The 20,620-nt window shown below is 43.1% G+C and overlaps 1 protein-coding gene across 1 annotated transcript; it reads left to right on the forward strand.

Moving 5' to 3' along the window:
• The first annotated feature begins 305 nt into the window (after positions 1 to 305).
• LOC138979985 (peroxisomal acyl-coenzyme A oxidase 1-like) lies at positions 306 to 20,620 on the forward strand. The gene is made up of 14 exons (XM_070352751.1): positions 306 to 479; positions 2,941 to 3,103; positions 3,592 to 3,752; positions 4,836 to 4,943; positions 6,987 to 7,106; positions 8,530 to 8,645; positions 11,322 to 11,491; positions 11,972 to 12,134; positions 12,436 to 12,626; positions 13,437 to 13,589; positions 15,313 to 15,418; positions 15,831 to 15,971; positions 17,065 to 17,271; positions 18,766 to 20,620. The coding sequence occupies exons 1-14, from the start codon at positions 356 to 358 to the stop codon at positions 18,853 to 18,855; spliced, it is 2,013 nt and encodes a 670-aa protein (XP_070208852.1). The 5' UTR covers positions 306 to 355; the 3' UTR covers positions 18,856 to 20,620.

Consider the following 20,620-nt stretch of genomic DNA (forward strand, 5'->3'; position numbering starts at 1 on the left):
AAGCCAAATCGATCTGTTACTTCCGGCCAGGAGAAATTGTCGCCCCTGACGATAGCAGACGACGCTCGCTCCATCTCTCTCTCTCCCCCTCGAACAGAGTAAGTTTACATCAGGAATGATTCCAATTTTGAATTGCGAATAAAAAAAAAATACCAGCTTCAGCTTAGACTGCAATGTCCGAACAAAACACACTGACGCGCTTGGTGTTGTCTTTAGTTATTGATCACATGCGGTGCGCAGGTACCTTTAGTACTTGCGTTCTCTGCAAGTGCACCTGTACGTCATGACATTTTGATCACATGACTCGCAGGAGCCATTCAGTGAACTCGAAAGATCACGTTCAGGCTGCACAGAAATGGCGTCGTCTGCTGTGAACCCTGACATTGCGCGTGAGAGACAGAAAGCGACGTTTGATGTCGACCAGCTGACGTATATTCTCTATGATGGACCAGCGAAAACCAGACGAAAGCGATATTTGCGTAAGTTAAAAACCTGATGATTTACTGAATCTGTGCACCCTTTAAATGTTATGTATTTCCACAAATGAGCAAAGTCCACAAAGACTGTGACGGTGCAAGAAGTGTTCTTGTCGCCCTCGTCTTTCTCATCTGTAGACATTGATATTTTGTTTGTACACGAGTAAGGTTAGCAAAACAACAACACAAGAGGTAACTATGAGAAATTGAATGGCACGATGACAAGACTTTGATCCTCAGTTGACTCCAGAGAAACCGAACCATGCACAGGCGCGTGAAAGTTGGATCGGTTTGTTGATTTGCTAGTTGTGTAATGGATGGCCCGGACATTTTATTTTGATTTTGTTCTTTTATTTCTTCAGGACATACTGTTAGCACTGCTTTATGTATGACTGGTTAATATCATATTTATTATTACACTAGTTCAGATTACTAGTTTTAGGTTGTAGTAGTGAGACATATATAGTTCTGCTTAGTACTTGTACAGCTTATTGAGGTCCAAGGAATGACGTCTCACAACGCGCGTGGTCGTCCTTGGCGGTCAAGAAAGCCGTCGCGATCATTGCGCAGACGACACTTCTAGACCGCCAATATTTGTTTTGCGCATCACGTGCTCCACTTAAATTGGTTGGAAATGAAGCAATTGGGAAACCTGGATACCCTGGTCTATATCAATTTTTTTCAGAAAAGCAAGACTGATACAGTAGAACCCCCCCCCCCCCCCCCCCCTTTAAGGACCTCCCAAAAGCTGAGAAAATCAAGTCTTAAAAGGGAGTGAGTTTTGAATTGAACAGGATGTCTAGAAAATAGAATCTTGAAAGGGAGGACATCTTAAATTGGGGGGGGGGGGGGGGGGGTGGGCGGGGTTAAAATGAGAGTTTCACTGTACAAACCAGTGTAACTTATTATGCTGATATGTGATCCTCCACCACGGAATGAGTCACATGTCACCTTTACATGATTTTCATACAATTTTTTACATTTTCCCAAAGAGTTTGTTATGGAACTTATGCTCTATCCAGTGGTGAAACCCGTTTTAGAAAAGAGCGAAAACTGTTTGAGTTATATATAAGCCTGTGACTAAGGTGACCCTCACACTGTTAGGTCCAGACACTCCCTAGACTTATATTAAGCCTAGCGCAGAACCGCGCGAGGTGACATTATTATTATTATTATTGTGATCATTTTTATGCGCCTAATCTAGATATAGCCCTAGGCGCTTACATATTAATTTCTGCCGTTTGAAATGGAATTTTTTACAGACAGACAGACAAACAGACATTTTTTACACACAATATATAACGCATTCACATCGGCCAGTAAAGCTCAGTAGCCTATTAGGCGAGCATTCACCTTTCACGGCCTTTATTCCAAGTCAAACGGGTATTTGGTGGACATTTTTATCTATGCCTATACAATTTTGCCAGGAAAGATCCTTTTGTCAATCGTGGGATCTTTAACGTGCACACCCCAATGTAGTGTATACGAAGGGACCTCAGTTTTTCGTCTCATCCGAAAGACTAGCACTTGGTTAGGAAAGGGGGGAGAAAATTGCGGCCTGACCCAGGGTCGAACACGCAACCTCTCGCTTCCGAGCGCAAGTGCGTTACCACTTGGCCACCCAGTCCATATTTATTATTACACTAGTTCAGATTACTAGTTTTATGTTGTAGTAGTGAGACATATATAGTTCTGCTTAGTACTTGTACATATTAAGCCTAGCGCAGAACCACGCGAGGTGACATGTGACTCATTTCGTGGTGGAGGGTCACATTTGTCACAGTCAAACTCCTCTTTTAAGGCCTTACGAAGGAAGGAGTCTTAGAATGGAGGTATGTATAGATTTATAAAGGAAATGAACAGAAAGTCTGAAAAAAGAAAGGTCTTCTTCTTCTGCGTTCGTGGGCTGAAACTCCCACGTACACTCGTGGGTTTTTTTTTTTGCACGAGTGGAATTTTACGTGTATGACCGTTTTTTACCCCGCCATTTAGGCAGCTATACGCCGTTTTCGAAGGAAGCATGCTGGGTATTTTTGTGTTTCTATAACCCACCGAACTCTGACATGGATTACAGGATCTTTTTCGTGCGCACTTGGTCTTGTGCTTGCGTGTACACACGGGGGGTGTTCGAACACCGAGGAGAGTCTGCACACAAAGTTGACTCTGAGAAATAAATCTCTCGCCGAACGTGGGGAAGAACTCACGCTGACAGCGGCCAACTGGATACAAATCCAGCGCGCTACCGACTGAGCTACATCCCCGCCCCAGCAAGGTCTTGAAAGTGAGAAAGTCTCAAAATGGGGGTTCTTAACAGGGGCGGTTCCACTGTTGAATGTTGTTGTTTTTGCCAGAAAACTTCGTACTGCAAGACTTTGCCAAGCTGAAGTTGAAAGTCTATGAAAGTCTCAAAATGTGTTTCTTAAATGGGGCTGTTCCACTGTAAAAACTTTATTTTGTTTGCCAGAAAACCTTGTACTGCAAGACTTTGCCAAGCTGAAGTTTAAGCCAGTGGCGACACTGCCCCACGAGGAGCAGTACGAACAGGCCTTGGACAGGTGTGGCAGAGCAGCAGCACTTGAAGACAATCTGGCACTCAAGGATCTGAGAGAGCTCTACTATTTTAGAGAGTGAGTGTTACACATGATTTGGCCAAACCCCCAAAAATTGAGTTTCTGCTTCCCCAACTGACCGTTGCTTTTCTTCCCGACCCTAGAACATTTTTTGATTGGTTTTAAACGGACAAATCTCGATTTTTGAAGATTTTACATGGAAAAGTACTCTTCTTCAACATCTAGAGATCATGAAGCCATGTACGCCTGGGTTAATCAATTTTGTAAAGACTTTTTTTTTTTGGGGGGGGGGGGGGGGGCTTATATTGGAAACAAACATGTTTCTATGTTTCTAATCTTTTTTGCCTTATCTAGACCCAGTTTGTGTGAGTAGATGTTTGTATGTGTGTGTGCATATGCATGTATGTGTGTGTGTTTATTTACATGAATCTGTGCATGCATGTCTGTATGTGAGTGAGAATGCATTTCATACATGCACATGTGTTTGTATGCACACCATCCACAAGAAAGTCTCTGACGCTGAATCTTACTTTCCATATTTCCAGAGCCGTGGCACCACAAGTAGCAGTCCCCTATGGCGTACACTACTCCATGTTCATGGACACGCTTGAGCGACAGGCGTCAGAAGAACAGAAAGCAAAGTGGCTCCCCTTGGCAAAGTCCTACCGCATGGTGGGAACTTACGCACAGACCGAGATGGGACATGGTTAGTACGCTTGGTCTTGTTCTTGCTTAGTATTGGGGTACAAATGTACCTATTCGTTTGTACGTAGAGTACAAATGTACTTGTTTGTATGTTGAAGATGTGCAAGGTTTTATAATTTATAGGTCACAGAATTATACATGTAGTGTTGCTGAGAATATGAAGTGTGTGCTTTCTCAGCATTTGTGCACCAATGCTTGCGTGTCCAGTATCTCTCTACGTGTCAGTGAGTTTGCTTTCTTATTCTTTGTATTGACCTGTTTGTATATGTGTATAATGTAGATGCAATCTGGACAGTTAAACAAGGACTCAGGACTCAGGGCAGTGTAGAGTGTGTTTGTCCAGCAGCAAGCAGAATACAGTGGAACCCCCATTTTAAGACCTCAACAAATCTAAAAAAAATCAGGTATTAAAAGGGAGGGAGTCTTAAAAAGGGGAATGCATTTACAGAGGTTATGAACAGAAAGTCTGAGATAACAAGGTCTTAAAAGGTTGAGTCTTAAATTGAGGGGTCAGGCAAACACTCAAGTCCTCAATGGCTTAAAACCGTAGGACTTTTAATATTAATTTTAAGTGAGGGGTCAGGGCGGGGATGTAGCTCAGTCGGTAGCTCGCTGGATTTGTATCCAGTTGGCCGCTGTCAGCGTGAGTTCGTCCCCACGTTCGGCGAGAGATTTATTTCTCAGAGTCAACTTTGTGTGCAGACTCTCCTCGGTGTCCGAACACCCCCCGTGTGTACACGCAAGCACAAGACCAAGTGCGCACGAAAAAGATCCTGTAATCCATGTCAGAGTTCGGTGGGTTATAGAAACACGAAAATACCCAGCATGCTTCCTCCGAAAGCGGCGTATGGCTGCCTAAATGGCGGGGTAAAAACGGTCATACACGTAAAAGCCTTGGGAGTTTCAGCCCATGAACGAACAAACAAACAAATTGAGGGGTCTTAAAAGGGGGGTTCCACTGTATAAAGAAGATAAGTCAGTAGGATGGAGAAAAGGGGCAGCCATCCTGTCAATCTAATTTACAATTTCATGATCTCAAGCCTGGTTGTAAATCTGACATGTTCCCTTCACACTGTGTCCGCAGGAACATTCCTGCGAGGTCTGGAAACTACGGCAACCTACGACGGCAAAACAAAAGAATTCATCATCGACTCGCCCACCATCACCTCCACAAAGTACTGGCCGGGCGGTTGTAAGTTATCTCAAAGCCAGTGCAGGGTTCGTACGCTCCTTGAATCTCCTTGAATCCCCTTGAATTTTCAACCCCCCTTTTCAAGGACCTTGAATCTCCTTGAATTTGGAGAAAATGGTCATTCTTGTGTTTAACCTCCTTGAACCTCCTTGAATTCTGAAGTGCAGGCAACAAAAAAAAAGTTAATATTAAAGTTTTTCAGCAATTTATATCGATTGTGTGCGTGTTGTGTGCAAGTCGTGTGTCGTCTGCCATCGTGCGAAGGGAAGTTGAACCCGATTACTTCCCCTTCATCCGGGTAGCTTTTAGCGCCATTTCTGAAGAAGCAGTGTGTCGATTCATTGTGACAGCGTTTCAAGCCATCGCCGGTCGAAAATCGTAGTCATGCCGAGTGGAAAGTGCTTTTTTAACCCACGATGGCTGGAGGAAAAGGAATACAAGGATTGGATCCAGCGGGATTGCGACAAATACAAGGCTTTTTGCAAATGCTGCAAAGCACGTGTGGATATTTCAGTGATGGGCGAGTCAGCCCTGGTTAGCCACGGAAAGGAAAGAAACACACAAATAATTTAAAAGCGTCTGCACCTGTAGTCCCGATTGCAAACTTCTTTTCTGTAACGTCATCGCAAAGCTCTCAGTCTGCTTCTGTAACTGCAACCCCGGGTCCCGCGATGCCAACGTCCTCTCGGACTCTTTCATCATTTTGCACCAAGACCGATGTTTTAAAATCGAAAGTCATGTGGACAATGAACGCTGTGAACTCGCACTACAGTTTCAAGTCGTGTGAGAACAACTCCAAACTGTTCCAGGCAATGTTCCCCGACAGCCAAGTAGCGAAGGGATATCAATGTGGCGAGGGGAAGACCAGGTATCTAAGTACTTTCGGCCTTGCGCCATATTTTCATTCGCTGCTGAAAAAACGAGTGAAGGAGGAATCCGGATACGTTCTTCTGTTCGACGAAACGTTGAACAAGCACATCAAAATGAAGCAACTTGACATTTTTGTTCGTTGCTGGAACGGGCAGCAAGTCCAAACGGAATACTACGCTTCCAAATTTTTTGGACATGCTTATGCAACCACCCTGATTGATTCTCTGGAGCCTGCCATGGTGGAGCTGGGATACCGGAAATACTCCTTGAAAACTCCTTGAATACTCCTTGAATTTCACTGTCAGGTGTCTGTATGAACCCTGCAGTGGAATTTCATTATTGTAGCCTGGGTATATAACTCATTGTCTCCCAGGTACGGATATATCCGTACCCACTCATACGGATGTATCCGCTCAGACTGTTAGCTTCAGTTGCTTCCTGTAACGTCTATCTAACGCCTGCATTCCAGCGTATTGATACACAGTTACTACACAGTTTCTACAATTCTGAATGACCTACTGCAGCACAGCTGGTATAGGCTAAAAAAAAACTTGGTCAACATCGGTGGGGTAGAAAGTGTTAAGGCGCCTCACACGTGTTTCTGCTACAGCAGATTTTCAGAGTACTCTGACAACAGCCTAACATTGCTCTCACCCTTTATTAAATATCGTTCAACAGAAGGATTATCTTGCAAGCTATCAGGCAGTCTATGTATCTCCTAATTCTCAATAACAGAACACATCTAAAATGTTTCTTTCACTTATCGAGTCCAAGACTATCATCAGCACATGACCAGATGGTTAACCATCATTTTCTATAAAACTTCCGCCAAACCTACAGGCTGAAATCAGAAAAAAGTATACTTCAAAAGAAGTAAAGAACAGAGGCTTCATTCAAGTTGTTTCCACTCCATTCTTCTTTTTCGGGCTGCTTGGTTCTCTAAATCCCAAACAATTCAGTGCATAACTCTTTCATGAACCTTTCTTTGTTTCTTTGTTTGCTCACTTGTTTGTGTTTCCTAGTATATAACTCTTTTTCATTACTCTCACTACTGGATTTAGTGCGTGATGCTACATTTACAATTTTGTCATATTCATTTTTTTTGTTTATGTATATATTCATTTAATTTTTTTAACTTTTAAAATTTATTTATTTTTTGGTTGGACCGTGCAGTGGGAAAGACGGCTAACTGCTGTGTGGTGATGGCTCACCTGATAACAAAGGGAGTTAACCACGGCATGCACCCTTTTCTCGTTCAGATCCGAGACTTCGACACCCACCAGCCTCTGCAGGGTAAGCACATGAACATTTTGACTTGATTTACGTTTGAAGAATCAAAAAACAAGAAAGGTAGGTTGTTGGAACGTTTGTTATTGACAAAACAAAATCTGAGTAAATTTAGTAAAATAACTGAACAACCTACCTTTCTTGTTTTTTGATTCTGAAGTTTGGAACGTTGGCCGTCTCTTTGTTTTGGGATTTACGTTTGAAGAGATTTTGTCCAAAGAGGGCCAACATTAGTCCAAAGTGATTTCTTTTGCTGCATCACTTACTCATGTTGTTACTTCGATTTAGATTGAAACTGACGTGCGAAGTGGCGCAGTGGTAAGATGTCGGCCTCCTAATCGGGAGGTCGTGAGTTCGAATCCCGGTTGCTGCCGCCTGGTGGGTTAAGAGTGGAGATTTTTCCGATCTCCCAGGTCAACTTATGTGCAGACCTGCTTAGTGACTTAACCCCCTTCGTGTGTACACGCAAGCACAAGACCAAGTGCGCACGGAAAAGATCCTGTAATCCATGTTTGAGTTCGGTGGGTTATGGAAACACGAAAATACCCAGCATGCCTACCCAACAAAAGCGGAGTGAAGCTGACTATAGTGTGGGGAATCCAAATGGGCAAAACGAGTTCACACGTCACCAGAATTTCTGGAACGCTGAAGAAGAAGAAGATTGAAACTAGTACAACTGCATAGGTAACGAAACTTGAAGAAATATTGGATACAAATCAGCAGTGCACAATTTTGATGTGATCAAGGGTGGATTCTTTTCTTTGAAGGTCTGGAAGCAAAAGTCATTAAGTATAAATACACATCATTATTGTACATAATGTCCAACACAATGTAACAATCATGCTGCTTGTTTATTAAGTTATGGATAGAAGCCCTTTTGTTGACCGTGAGCCATGTAGTTCTGATTCTGCTTGGTAATGACCCTTTTCTGTTTCTTTAGTTGTTATTGAGAGAGATATTGGTGGATTACAGTGGAAGTCCCGTTCAAGACATCCCCCCCCCCCCCTAATTTAAGACTACCCCCATTTTAAGACCCTGCATGCTTTTTCAGACTTACGGTTCAGTAAGCTTTGTAAGTTTACCTCCATTTCAATACCCCGTCCCTGTTAAGATCTGATTTGCTCAGTTTGTGTTAATCTTGAAAAGGGAGATACCATTGTCACAGATGTTTTGTAAAAGTCCTATTGGACGCTGGTTCTTCTCAAATTGAACTGGTTTGAAAGGTATGAATATTTATGTTTTATTTTCTTCTGAAAACATTGATTATCCTTTCAATGCTAAACGTGAAGGCTGATCCAGGGTAGAAAAGGGACCTGTGTTTCCGCCCAATCAGATTTTGAAGTTCTCTGGCAACTGCAACCATCGCGCTCGCCCTTTCTCAAATGTCTATCAACAAAAGGCCTTATCAATGTTTTTGAAAATGTTGAAGGTATAACTGTGGGGGACATTGGTGCAAAGATTGGGTTCAACAGCAACGACAATGGCTTTCTGCGTTTGGATCATGTTCACATTCCTCGAGAGAACATGCTGATGAGATATTCACAGGTACAGTTTGCACAGTTCAAGGCACAGCCCTCCTGTGACAAGGTAATGCAGTAGTCCCCCTTGTCATGGGCAGTTACTCTGCATTGACGGGGCTGTCTCCCTGCCAAAGTGTGAGCTATTTATACTTGCTTGACGATTTTGGTACGTCGGAAGACGGCACACCCGTGAAATTTGGAGTGACTGTTTGTGGTGGGGTTTGGCTGCTGTTGTCACTTTGTATGCTCTTGGGGGAACCTTTGCGTACCCATGGCAGTTTTTATAGGGCTATATTAAGTTAGCTCTAAAATCTCAATCCTGTTTGACGGGCTCTGCCTCGTGCACCTGGTTATACTCCCATGAAAACAGTACAGCTCACCGTCTCAGAACTGGCCAGGCTTTTACACGGGACAAGAACATCCCTCCCCTTGGACACATACCAAAAATCAACATCCTTACTGCTGTCAGGCATGAAAATTCTCCGTATTTTCCGTATTTTCCGTATTTTTGAAAAAAATAAACCGTATTTTTTGTTATTTTCCATATTTTTCCTTTTTTTTTTTTTTTTTTTTTTTTTTTTCCTAGTCAAAGTTATAGTAAAATAGTTTTGGGGCCATGTTTGAATCCAATTTTAAGGCTCAGATAGCCCCAGATTGCACCAAATTGCACCCTTGAAAAAAAATTTCCGGGGGAGCATGCCCCCGGACCCCCCTAGAAGTCTTGGCGCTTCGCCGCGCCTGCGAAACTTGCCGCTACGCGCCTGCGAAACTTACCGCTACGCGCCTTCGAATTTTGTTTTCAGTATTTTTTTTTTTTCAGTTTTCATGCCTGGCTGTGATCATTTTTGTGTAAAATTATATCTGAGATTGTCACAAGTGTCCACTAAGAAATGTTTTCATCAAAAACGTCTAACTCGATCGGCACAGAAAGCAGTCAGGCTGCTGATTTTGGTATGTGTCCAGACGGGCGCAGTGGCTTGGTGGTAAGACGTCGGCCTCCTAATCGGGAGGCCGGGAGTTCGAATCCCGGTCGCTGCCGCCTGGTGGGTTAAGAGTGGAGATTTTTCCGATCTCCCAGGTCAACTTATGTGCAGACCTGCTTAGTCTTCTTCTTCTGCGTTCGTGGGCTGAAACTCCCACGTACACTCGTGTTTTGCACGAGTGGAATTTTACGTGTATGACCGTTTTTACCCCGCCATTTAGGCAGCCATACGCCGCTTTCGGAGGAAGCATGCTGGGTATGTTCGTGTTTCTATAACCCACCGAACTCTGACATGGATTACAGGATCTTTTTCGTGCGCACTTGGTCTTGTGCTTGCGTGTACACACGGGGGTGTTCGGACACCGAGGAGAGTCTGCACACAAAGTTGACTCTGAGAAATAAATCTCTCGCCGAACGTGGGGACGAACTCACGCTGACAGCGGCCAACTGAATACACATCCAGCGCGCTACCGACTGAGCTACATCCCCGCCGACCTGCTTAGTGACTTAACCCCCTTCGTGTCCACACGCAAGCACAAGACCAAGTGCGCACGGAAAAGATCCTGTAATCCATGTCAGAGTTCGGTGGGTTATAGAAACACGAAAATACCCAGCATGCTTCCCCCGAAATTGGCGTATGCTGCCTGAATGGCGGGGTAAAAACGGTCATACATGTACAAATCCACTCGTGCTAAAAACATGAGTGAACATGGGAGTCTAAGCCCATGAACGAAGAAGAAGAGGTATGTGTCCAATTCCTTCACACAGGAAAGACTGACTGCCTTCAAGTCTTGATGATTGTTATAGCACTGTCTCGAAACTAACGCGATAGTCGGACAGAGTTGCGCCCCTGGAACGGCAGGTAGTTCCGGTTTGTGTTTGCAAAATGGAACCGCATGACAATCCGCCCTTCAACTTCTTTACTCACGTAGTTTGAACAGCAGACACAGTGACGTTTCCCTCCACCACTAATCTTCTTCTCTCGTTCAGCTATTTTGGACGCAAACAAAACAACCGGAACTACCCGCCGACAGCGTCGCGGGCTATGGAAGGGACGGACAACTCTTATCACTTTTGTTTTGAGACAATGACATACACATGATGTGTTCTTATCAGATATGCATTCACATACAGTACTATGTTTGGAGCTTGTGTCCTTAACTATGATTGATTTGTTGATAGGGTATGCTAGACATACAATAGGCGAATAACTCAGGAAATAACTGTCGGGTTTAATGGGTTAATTGAGAAAGAGTGAATACCGAACATCGTTTTTTCAAGGTGGACATGTAAACTGGATGTCTTTGTCTTTCACAATACATGTGTAATGTTTTTAAACCAGCACAACTTTTTTTGGTTTAATTCTTCGAAGCATGAGTTGAAAGGGAGTTATTTTCGTGGAATGTATAATAAAAGATTGTTAGAGAGGGAGACAGAGACAAAGAGAGACCGAGACGGGAGTGGGGGTGGGTGTGTCAACACTCACCCATACACATCACACATAACACACATGCACAAACAAACAAACACACACACACACACACTCAGAGAGGGAGACAAAGAGAGATCGAGAGGGGGGTGGGGGGGGGGGGGTGTCAACACACACATAACACACATGCACGCACACACAAAAACAAACAAATACACAAACACACACACACACAGAAAACTTCATCAAAAATAATCTCCAAAGTCTTCAATCTGTCTATAAAACAACAGGTTCTTGAAGACGGGACGTACGTCAAGCCAAAGAATTCTCGCCTGACGTATGGCACGATGACCTTGATACGCTCCGGCATCGTGGGACAGGCTGCACGTGCTCTGTCCATGGCTGTCACCATCGCTGTGCGCTACAGTACTGTCAGGCGACAGTCCAAGATTGATCCTGGGTCAGTTGGGGTTGAATTGAAAAACTTTATAAATATGTGGTGACCAAAACAAAGGAGGGTGTGGGTGGAGGAGGGTTGTAGTCCTGTCACCATTATATTTGCAGCTCTCCTCCTCTGTCTCTTTTATTCTCTCTAACATACACACACACACATAAACGGACGGTTGGACAGACAGTTAAGCGTACACGCACGCACACATGCACACATGCACACACACACACACACACACACACACACACACACACACACACACACACACACACACACACACACACACACACACACACACACACACTCTCTCCCTCTCTTTCCCTCTGTCCATCTCTTACCCACACACACACACTTTCTTTTTTTGCCTCTTTTTGTTGTCTCTCTCACTCTCACTCTATCTCTCTTCTTTTTTTCCCTCTATTTTTCTCTATCGCCCACTCTCTTTCTCTCCCCTTTCTCTTATTTACCTGTACATTGCCATGGTTACAGGGCGGGAGAGGTACAGGTGCTGGACTTTCAGACCCAGCAGATGAAACTGCTACCACTGGTTGCCACAGCCTATGCTCTGACGGTGGCGTCGCGCAACATGACCGCTTTCTACATGAGCGCCACCAAGAAGATCGAAAAAGGCGCCCTTGAGGAACTGCCGCAGGTAGATATTCTGTGGGTTTTTTTGCCGGTTTTAGCAAGTTACCCAGGATGTCAGCTGACTCTTACCGGCAGCGAAAGGGTTAAAGGTGCTTCATTGTGTATAACATTTACTGCATATTCTCTGCTTTTAATGTCTCCTTGTCTCCTTGTTTATTCTTGTCAGTTTTGTGGGTTTGGAATACTTTGCTGGCAAAATATTGACAGTGCATTGCTGATCTTCTTCTTGTTACTTCAGTTTTGAATTGAGTGTTGATGTTGTTTATGTTTTTGAGTGAGTGAGTCAATATTTCTGTCGGTTCCAGCTGCATGCCCTGTCGGCAGGCCTGAAGGCGCTGAGTGGGTGGGAGGGGACGGAGGGGGTGGAACAGTGCCGCCTGGCCTGTGGTGGTCATGGTTACAGCCACGCCAGCGGTATTCCCAAGATCTACGGCAACGTCACCCCCAGCATCACCTACGAAGGGGAGAACACTGTCATGATGCTGCAGACAGCAAGGTATTGCAGTGGACCCCCCGTCTTTTAGGAACTCCCAAAATCTGAGTAAATCAGGTCTTAAAAAGGAGGGAGTCTTAGAATGGGGGTACATTTACAGAGGTTATGAACAGAAAATCTGAAAAAACAGGGTCTTAAAAGTGGGAAAGTCTTAAAACATTGGGTCTTAAAGGTCCTTGTCTACATTTTTATAACGAAATCGCCATTTGACCATTAAAATGCAGAGTCTATTATCTACAAATATCAACAATACACCCCCTTTCGATCAGGAAAGACGAAGCCAGTGTAGCCGTTTGAAAATTCATTGTAGTATTCCAGCGTAGTACTCATAGTAGGATATCCTTATTTGGAAAATGCCAAGCGCAAAACTTCTCTCAAATCTCGTGCATTTCGTGCGTTTCTAAAAAAGCGTGGACAGCGCTCCAGTGTCAAACTGTTGCTGCACTTGTTTGGGCGTGGCTGAAAGCATAGTGACATGAATTTGATTGGTCAGTATTTTCAGGCAAAGCACATGTTCTCAGCAAACAGAAAACAAAATATTGGAAGCGTGAGTCACGCTACCCAAAAATAAAATCTTTTTTTACATATTTTTTTTTTCTATAATTCTTTTCCCCATGGTTCATTCATCATTTGACATAATTTTGTATCGAGATCTAACCATAAGATTATTGAAAAAAAGGAAAAATGTAGACGACCACCTTTAAACACTCACACACACAAGGACTCTACACTCCTATTATGCCACAATGCCAATCTAAAATTTACATTCTGCTGTGCCGAATTTCAAACATAACACTAAGTTTTTCTGTTCAGGTATCTGGTGAAATGCTGCACCATGCTGAAACAAGGGGAGAAACTCCCTACTCTCATGCGTTACCTGCAGCAACCACTAGGGGGCAGCAGCAAGCTGAACGCTCGGCTTGACCTTGACCAGCTTGTCGAAGCCTACGAGCACCGAGCAGCCAGGTACTTTTATTCTGATAACATTGCTGTTGATGCCAGAGCGCAAATTGTCAGATCAGTTAATGAGAGGACTAGTTCTGCAGAGTTCTCATCTATATATAACTGTTGTCTATATTTGGATTACATTTTTTCAGGTACATTTTAAAAACAATTATTGACTGAAGTAAGAAAATAAAGACAGTTTCTTAATCTTTTCATTTAGAAATTGCTTCATCAGTACGACATCTTCCAAGTCTGTGTTCTTAATGATGTGTGAAGTGGGTCTCTCTCTACACTCCCTCTCGCACCCTTCGTTCTTCTGATGATGCTCGACTTCTCCGTCAAGGTCGCTTTAAACGCAAGGCTCATGGCTTCCGCATGTTTTCGTATTATGGACCGACGGGCGCAGTGGCGTGGTGGTAAGACGTCGGCCTCGTAATCGAGAGGTCGGGAGTTCGAATCCCGGTCGCTGCCGCCTGGTGGGTTAAGAGTGGAGATTTTTCCGATCTCCCAGGTCAACTTATGTGCAGACCTGCTAGTGACTTAACCCCCTTCGTGTGTACACGCAAGCACAAGACCAAGTGCGCACGGAAAAGATCCTGTAATCCATGTCAGAGTTCGGTGGGTTATGGAAACACGAAAATACCCAGCATGCCTACTCAACGAAATCGGAGTGAAGCTGACTATGCTCTCAGAGTATAGTGTGGGGAACCCAAATGGGCAAACGAGCTCACACGTAACCAGAAAATTCTGGAACGCTGAAGAAGAAGAAGAAGTATTATGGACCTCAGTTATGGAATTCACTCCCCTTTCAATTACGTCACTCTCCATCCATTTCATCTTTTAAGTCCAATTTGAAAACTCACTTGTTCCAACAACACTATGGATAGTTCCTTAGTATAGAGTCTGGGGATGTGAGATGTGCATGATGTGTTGTTTGAATCTGACAGTGATTGTATGATTTTTGTATACATGTATTGTTGTCACGCGCTTTGAACTTCTGATAAGGCGCTTTATAAATGCCCGTTATTATTATTATTATTAAATGCACTGACATTAGTATGATCTTTTCTTTCGGATATTAAATTCTGCCTCTTGTTGCTGGGATATTTTAAAATTTATTTTCGTTTTTGTCTCTTTTTCCCCTTCAGCTTTACTTGATTGTTCTTTCAGTAGATGCATTATGGAGTTTGAACTGCTAGGTGCCTTCTGTATTTGTGTCCATGCTTTGTGCCGTGTCTTTGAAATATTTCATGCTTCTCTGCTTTTACCTTCTCTGTCCTCCCAGTATAGTGTGGTTATCTGTGAGGATACAGCCACAGGTCATAAAGAATGCACGACTGTTCCCAGGGCTTCATTTCTGCCTCCTTAGCTGCAGGCAGGCTGAGCTTTTTTTTAGCACCCATCCTTCCCCCACAGCAGAGATAACACAGCAGCGGCAGGCTTGCTCAGTGCCATACACTGACAAGGCCCATCTCCCTGTGTAGAGCGGAAGCATTTGGGTATAACAAGCAAGCGAACTTGACAGTGTGCTGGCTGCAGCTGCTAGTCACAAGCCAAATGATTCCCTCTGCCATGGCTATTTTTAACTCACACTAAAATGCAAGCCAGGAACAGTGGTGAATGATCATCACGTACTGGCATTCAGGTGGCTATGTTTTGGAGATCCCTTATGGAACACACCTCCATAGTCCCAGATATCATGCACAGGTTTATTAAACTGTGTTTTCTTTTGTTTTGTATCCAGACTTGTGCATGAAGTGTCGGAAAAACTTGAGACGGCAGCAAAACAGGGACAGAAACCATACAACGCCTGGAATGCCAACTCTGTGCAACTGGTGGATGCTGCTACGGTCAGTCATAATTTGCATGTTTGTTCTTTATTCTGTGAATACAGTTGAACCTGTCTAAACTAGTCTATGACCACCCAAGGGACTTACCAAAAGTAGTTGTTATGAACAGCTAGATGGTCGCTATGGAAAGGTGAAATGTATAGTTAAAACCTTGTTGGGGATCCTTTTGGGTGGTTATTATGGTCAGTTGGTCACACACACATGCACGCATGCACACACACACACACACACACACACACACACACACACACACACACACACACACAACACATACACACACATTAGACCAACATGCTTATAGGAAAACAGACAGGCGGATACACATACACTCTTAAAACGTAACACCACATCAGCAACCGGATTCACATTTTGCTGTTCTTGTTTTTTTCATTCATTTTCTCTTCATCACCAGGCCCATTCCAAGGCGTACGTGGTGAAATCCTTCGTGGCGACAGTGTCCACAATGACCGGCAAGCTGAGACAGGTGATGGAAAATGTGTGTCGCCTGTATGCTGTGACAGGAATCATCAAGTGTCTGGGGGAATTCATGGAGGTAATTATACATAGAATACATGTTTTAACGTCTGTCACCTGTTCAGGGATCGTCAGGTGTCTGGGGGAATTCATGGAGGTAATTATACATAGAATACATGTTTTAACGTCTGTCACCTGTACAGAGATCGTCAGGTGTCTGGGGGAATTCATGGAGGTAATTATACATAGAATACATGTTTTAACGTCTGTCACCTGTACAGGGATCGTCAGGTGTCTGGGGGAATTCATGGAGGTTATTATACATAGAATTCATGTTTTAACATCTGTCACCTGTACAGGGATCGTCATGTGTCTGGGGGAATTCATGGAGGTAATTATACATAGAATTCATGTTTTAACGTCTGTCACCTGTACAGGGATCGTCAGGTGTCTGGGGGAATTCATGGAGGTAATTATACATAGTATACCGTTCGGGACTACTTAAGGCACTTCGTTATAAGGGCGCAACCCCCACTTTTAAGGTAAAAATGAGAAAAATCCACACAATAGGCGCTCAGGTGTATTGGCCACACATCAAAGGAAGAATGCAGAGTGGAAATGTGCGTGAGATCAAAGGCAGGTACATTGTAATAGCTGCTTGGCCTTGTGACCTCGGGTCAATGACCCATCTTTTCCAGCTGAGACCAGCTGCCTGCCCTAGTTAGCAGACACTGACCTTCTTCCCCCGGGTCAATGAGTTTTTAACAATGAGACTGACTCCTTTTATGTTTGAGAGGAAACTCTGCCAGGATGATAGTAGCCAAAACGAAACATGCATATCGCAAGAGAGGGAGAGTTTTGTTTCTTTGTATAGCAATTTTGGTCCATGTGTACTCTTCTTTCGTCATACACAAGGCGATACCGGTCAATAGGGCTCAGGGGTTCAAGTTGAGGAAAAAAGTTTTGCCTTATAATCCCGTAAGTATGGTACATGTTTTAACGTGTGTCGCCTTTTTGCAGTGCCAGGGATCATCAGGTGTCTGGGGGAGTTCATGGACGTAATTATGCTGTATCTTGCACTTGATATTTCGTGGTGAAATTCACCAGAAGAAATAATCTTTTATTTCCTTTAGAACTGAAAGCACAAACATAACTGACTTGTTCTTTACCAGGATGGTTACATCAGCGGTCTCCAGTCTGCCACGCTACGTAAAGGCCTCACCGACCTTTTGGCTGACCTTCGACCCAACGCTGTGACCTTGGTTGACGCCTTTGACTTTCCAGACGGTATCCTGGATAGCGCGCTGGGAAGATGGGACGGCCAGGTGTACCAGGCATTGTGGGATTTCTCCCTCAACAGCTCAATGAATGAGAAACAGGTGGGTTTGAAAAGAATGCTGCTGGCATGCATGCACATTGAGACCCACATTTCTTATTAGCATACATGCACATTGAGACCCACATTTCTTATTAGCATACATGCACATTGAGACCCACATATCTTATTAGCATGCATGCACATTGAGACCCACATTTCTCATTAGCATACATGCACATTGAGACCCACATTTCTTATTAGCATACATGCACATTGAGACCCACATTTCTTATTAGCATACATGCACATTGAGACCCACATTTCTTATTAGCATACATGCACATTGAGACCCACATTTCTTATTAGCATACATGCACATTGAGACCCACATTTCTTATTAGCATGCATGCACATTGAGACCCACATTTCTTATTAGCATGCATGCACATTGAGACCCACATTTCTTATTAGCATACATGCACATTGAGACCCACATATCTTATTAGCATACATGCACATTGAGACCCACATATCTTATTAGCATACATGCACATTGAGACCCACATATCTTATTAGCATACATACACATTGAGACCCACATATCTTATCAGCATGCATGCACATTGAGACCCACATTTCTTATTAGCATGCATGCACATTGAGACCCACATTTCTTATTAGCATGCATGCACATTGAGACCCACATTTCTTATTAGCATACATGCACATTGAGACCCACATATCTTATTAGCATACATGCACATTGAGACCCACATATCTTATTAGCATACATGCACATTGAGACCCACATATCTTATCAGCATGCATGCACATTGAGACCCACATTTCTTATTAGCATGCATGCACATTGAGACCCACATTTCTTATCAGCATGCATGCACATTGAGACCCACATTTCTTATTAGCATGCATGCACATTGAGACCCACATTTCTTATCAGCATGCATGCACATTGAGACCCACATTTCTTATTAGCATGCATGCACATTGAGACCCACATTTCTTATTAGCATGCATGCACATTGAGACCCACATTTCTTATCAGCATGCATGCACATTGAGACCCACATTTCTTATTAGCATGCATGCACATTGAGACCCACATTTCTTATCAGCATACATGCACATTGAGACCCACATTTCTTATCAGCATGCATGCACATTGAGACCCACATTTCTTATCAGCATACATGCACAACCACATAGAGACAGAAAAACAGACAGACTTGTACACGCACATGCATGCACACACACACACACAAACAATCCACATGTACAGGGAATTGAAGACTTTAGATAAAATAAAACAACAATGGACATATGAGAACAAATGAGGACAAATGACAGAATGAAGGACAAATGACAGAATGAAGGACAAATGAAATTTTCATATTCTTTGTCTTTTTAAAATTGATTTTGATTTTTCTGATTTTGAGTTCTGATTCTTGTTTTTTTTTAATTTTCATATTTTTTGTCTTTCTAAAATTTTATTTCTGATGTTGAATTCTTATTTATTTCATTTTTTTGGTCACAGGTGCTGGATGCTTATCACAAATACCAGCGCCCCTTCATGGAGTATCAGTGGAAGAAACATCCCTCCGTGACGGTCGTTGCTCGTCTGTAGGCATTGGACAGAGGTGTTCAGTGTCTGTTTACTGCAGGAGTTTTTATACAACTGCATAATTCGGATGCACACTGGACCACCTAAATCAAAGCGTCCAGAATGTCACAATCATATTGTAGCCGAGTGCACAAAGCATACAAATCACCTTTTCCCGCCGTTTAAACAGGGTTGAGATTTTAGTGCTTAATTGCCCGACAAAAACTGCCATGGGTATGTATATGTTCCAATGAGCATACAAGGAGACAGCAGCAGCCAGACCCCATCACAAACACAACTACAATTGACAGGTGTCTAGCCAGCGACATAGAAGAAAAGTCCAGGTACTATAAATAGCTTGCACTCTTCGTCGGCAGATAACATACTTTGCAGGGTCTGCTGTGAAGGGAGACTACCAAGTCACCATGTCACAATGTCTACACCATGAAACTGTTATGAACAGAGCTGCAAGTGAGCAATACTGTACACCTTTAACCAGTAATTTGTCGTCAGTGACATTTAATATCAAGAATTTGTGTTATAAGCAGCATTCCAATATGATAATGATTCATCCCAAGCAGCATTTCATTTTAAAACATTTCATCCCAAGCAGTACTTCACATGAAAGTATTGCTGCATTTCGTCTTCAAGGCTTTCAGCATAATCGGAATGGATTGTGTCAGAAGCAGCACTTCATCTTGAAAGATTTCATCATAAGCAGCATTTTATCCGAGAGGATTATGTCAGAAATAGCATTTCATCTGAGAAGATGTTATCATAGGCAGCGTTTCATTTGAAAAGATGTTGTCAGAAATAGCATTTCATGTGAACAGATTCTGGTTCATGTATGATGATTTTCATGTAACATGGGCTGAACTTGAATATCTTACATTCTGTGTGGGCAAAAACTAGTTGTGATAAAAGATGCGTTATGACAAATGGCGGGGTAAAACGGTCATACACGTAAAAAATGTGGGAGTTTTAGCCTATGAACGAAAAAGTTTTTGTTTTGTTTTGATGTGATAAATTTATCGTCGAACGCTGAAGAAGAAGAAGATGTGATAAATTTGATTACTTTATCTGTCCACTGAATTGTACTTTTTTTCTAAGTTTAATTTGTTAGTGACATATTTCCCAGTTTATCTTTCTGATTTATCTTTATCCGTTAGCTCAGTTGGTAGAGCACTGGACTTGTGATCGAAAGGTCGCAGGTTCGAATTCGGGCCGGGACGGACACGGGTCAACTTTATGTGCAGACCCAGAGACGGAAGCCATGTCCCACCCCCGTGTCATCACAATGGCACGTAAAAGACCTTGGTCATTCTGCCATAAGTGCAGGTGGCTGAATACACCTAAACACGCAGACACCTGGGTAGCGCGACTCCGTTGCTGCTAGCTTTCCACTTGGAGGAAGCGACCCGAATTTCCCAGCGATGGGACAATAAAGTAATGAAAATGAAATGAAAAATGAAAGGAACCACCAGTGATTAAGAGAAACATTGACGCCATGTGCAATTATTCGGTGGTGTATGTGCCTTGTTTGTGAATGTTGATGGTGCTTCAAGATTTGATTAATTCACAATTGTTGGGGATGTGTTTATGATTTAGGTACATGTATGTGAATTGTTTTTGAAAGAATGCATGTGCACAACTACAACATAATTAAGCTGTTGATTATATTCAGGAGTTTTTACTATAGTCTTGAAATTTTTTAACCAGTGTTGGAAATGGCTGTACAATTGTTAGGCAGTCTGCCCCGACAGCTTTTACTGTATGCAGAAACACAGAG

The sequence above is a fragment of the Littorina saxatilis genome, linkage group LG11 (genome assembly GCF_037325665.1).
Source record: "Littorina saxatilis isolate snail1 linkage group LG11, US_GU_Lsax_2.0, whole genome shotgun sequence".
Classification (NCBI taxonomy): domain Eukaryota; kingdom Metazoa; phylum Mollusca; class Gastropoda; order Littorinimorpha; family Littorinidae; genus Littorina; species Littorina saxatilis.

Excerpts from the sequence above, each read along its gene's own strand:
- LOC138979985 (XM_070352751.1), top strand. The coding sequence starts at position 356 with ATGGCGTCGTCTGCTGTGAACCCTGACATTGCGCGTGAGAGACAGAAA. Across the intron at positions 480-2,940 it reads CAGACGAAAGCGATATTTGC|AAAACCTTGTACTGCAAGAC; the intron begins GTAAGTTAAAAA and ends TTTGTTTGCCAG. Across the intron at positions 13,590-15,312 it reads TACGAGCACCGAGCAGCCAG|ACTTGTGCATGAAGTGTCGG; the intron begins GTACTTTTATTC and ends TTTTGTATCCAG.